At 39.3% G+C, this 1,826-nt stretch overlaps 1 protein-coding gene across 1 annotated transcript; it reads left to right on the top strand.

The window, feature by feature from the left end:
- The first annotated feature begins 302 nt into the window (after positions 1-302).
- On the top strand, positions 303-1,388 carry LOC120070035 (agamous-like MADS-box protein MADS1). The gene has a single exon (XM_039021897.1). It carries the CDS (start codon positions 571-573, stop codon positions 1,264-1,266), a length of 696 nt encoding a protein of 231 aa, XP_038877825.1. The 5' UTR covers positions 303-570; the 3' UTR covers positions 1,267-1,388.
- The last annotated feature ends 438 nt before the right edge of the window (positions 1,389-1,826 follow it).

The raw sequence follows: 1,826 nt of genomic DNA on the forward strand, positions 1-1,826 counted from the left end.
GAATTTGAAATGGAAAAAGAGGGACAGAGCCAAAATTACCAAAATATTACATATGAAAGGGAAGAAGGAATAGATAATAATGGATTTTAAAATCAAAGGCAATCACAATCTCATGATTTCTTCATAACAATCTTGGAATGATTTTTATCAAATTCCAAAATAGAACAAAAAAGGGGGAAAAAGAAAACCCAGAAGAAACAGAGGAAAAAAAAACAATGTAAATTATAATCCCCCTAAAAAAATCTATTTAACATAATATTCAAAAACGGTCAACAGTTGACCGGCGGGAAATTAAAGAATGCCTGGCGCGCAAATGAACGGCAAGAAGACGACGGATGGAAATTAAACCGTTAAAGAAGATGACCGACGCGCAATTAACCGGTAAGAGGGTGACCGGAAGTGTATAAGAAGATGACCGGCGCGTAACATAAACGGTAAGAAGATGACCAGAAATTGCAGACCCATTCCAATTGGTGACCGGCGAACGCAGACCCATTCCATTTGGTTCAATCTGTTTCTCTCGTTTCTCTCTGTTTTACTCTGTTTGTGGTTTCGTGAGATTGAAGAACAATGGGCAGAGGAACATTGAGCCTTAAACTGATTCCCAACCTCAAATCTCGGAGAACAACCTTTGTGAAGAGGAAGAAAAGCCTAATGAAGAAGGCATACGAGCTTTCCACCCTTTGCGATGTTCAAACCTGCGTTTTCATCGCTTCTGACTGTGACCCATCAACCCACTTCGAAACTTGGCCTCCCAATCACGATCAAATCAATGCTATGATCCGTTCCTACAAATCCCGCTCTTTCCCCAAACACTCATCCCGCAACTCCTCTTATAATCTCAAACAATTCTTCTCCGATCGCAAGAACAAAATTCTAACAGACACATCTAAACTGCGCCACAATGTTGAGGATCACCACCTTGATTCTCTATCCGAGCATCAATTGAAGGAGCTGTTGGCCACTTTGGACTCCAAAATTGGAGTTGCAGATGGCATGATTCAGTTCATGGATGCCGATTATGACCACTTGATTGAGCAAGCCTTTGGCATGGACACACTTCCTTCTGAAACAGAGGAACCCACTACTGAATGTGACATATCCGAGTTTTTGATTGAGCCAGACGAGTTTGAGTACAATGTGGAAGGTTTTCAATCTCCATTGGAGGACGAGTTTGAATACAATGTGGAGGGTTTTCAATCTCTATTGGAGGACGAGTTTCTCGGAACGCTAGTTCTAAATAACCCCTTTAAGTTCGATTCTTAATTCATTACATAGTTTCTTCATGAGAGTACTCTCGCTCTCTATTCTTCTCTCTGTAAGTGTATTGATTTTAGCATAATGAAAATCAAGTTTCAGTTTCCAAACTTTTCTCTCTCTTATCAACTCTAATTTTTTTTTTTTTTTCTAACGAGATTCGGTGATGAGATACAACTTATACCAAAATAAATTTCATTCAGTAATGAGATCATTTAAATTGTGGCAAGAGGAGAACATCCAACACCAAACAAAATTTTGAAGGCATCAATAACATAGTGTAAACCTATACTCCATTTTTCCTACATAAATGAGTAACAGGCGTGCTAAGTAAAGTTGTGAAAGGAGGTAAAGAAAGTAGGATGATGGAGGAAGAAGATTCTAAGTGTTAGAACTTAGGCATGGGTGAGTTTTAGATAGTATAACAAGTGAAAATTGGCTAAGTATGGAAGCCAAGTGTAGGCATGCATTGATGGAGAAGTATGGACGCATGAGGTTGCATGTGTAGCAACCAAGGCTTGTAGAGGCTAAGTGTTGAAGGCAAGGATAAACTATGCGTTGGTACTAAG

Source organism: Benincasa hispida, chromosome 1 (genome assembly GCF_009727055.1).
Source record: "Benincasa hispida cultivar B227 chromosome 1, ASM972705v1, whole genome shotgun sequence".
NCBI classification, from domain to species: Eukaryota; Viridiplantae; Streptophyta; class Magnoliopsida; order Cucurbitales; family Cucurbitaceae; genus Benincasa; species Benincasa hispida.

What these genes read in the sequence shown, in the direction of transcription:
- LOC120070035 (XM_039021897.1), top strand. Translation starts at nt 571, where the DNA reads ATGGGCAGAGGAACATTGAGCCTTAAACTGATTCCCAACCTCAAATCT.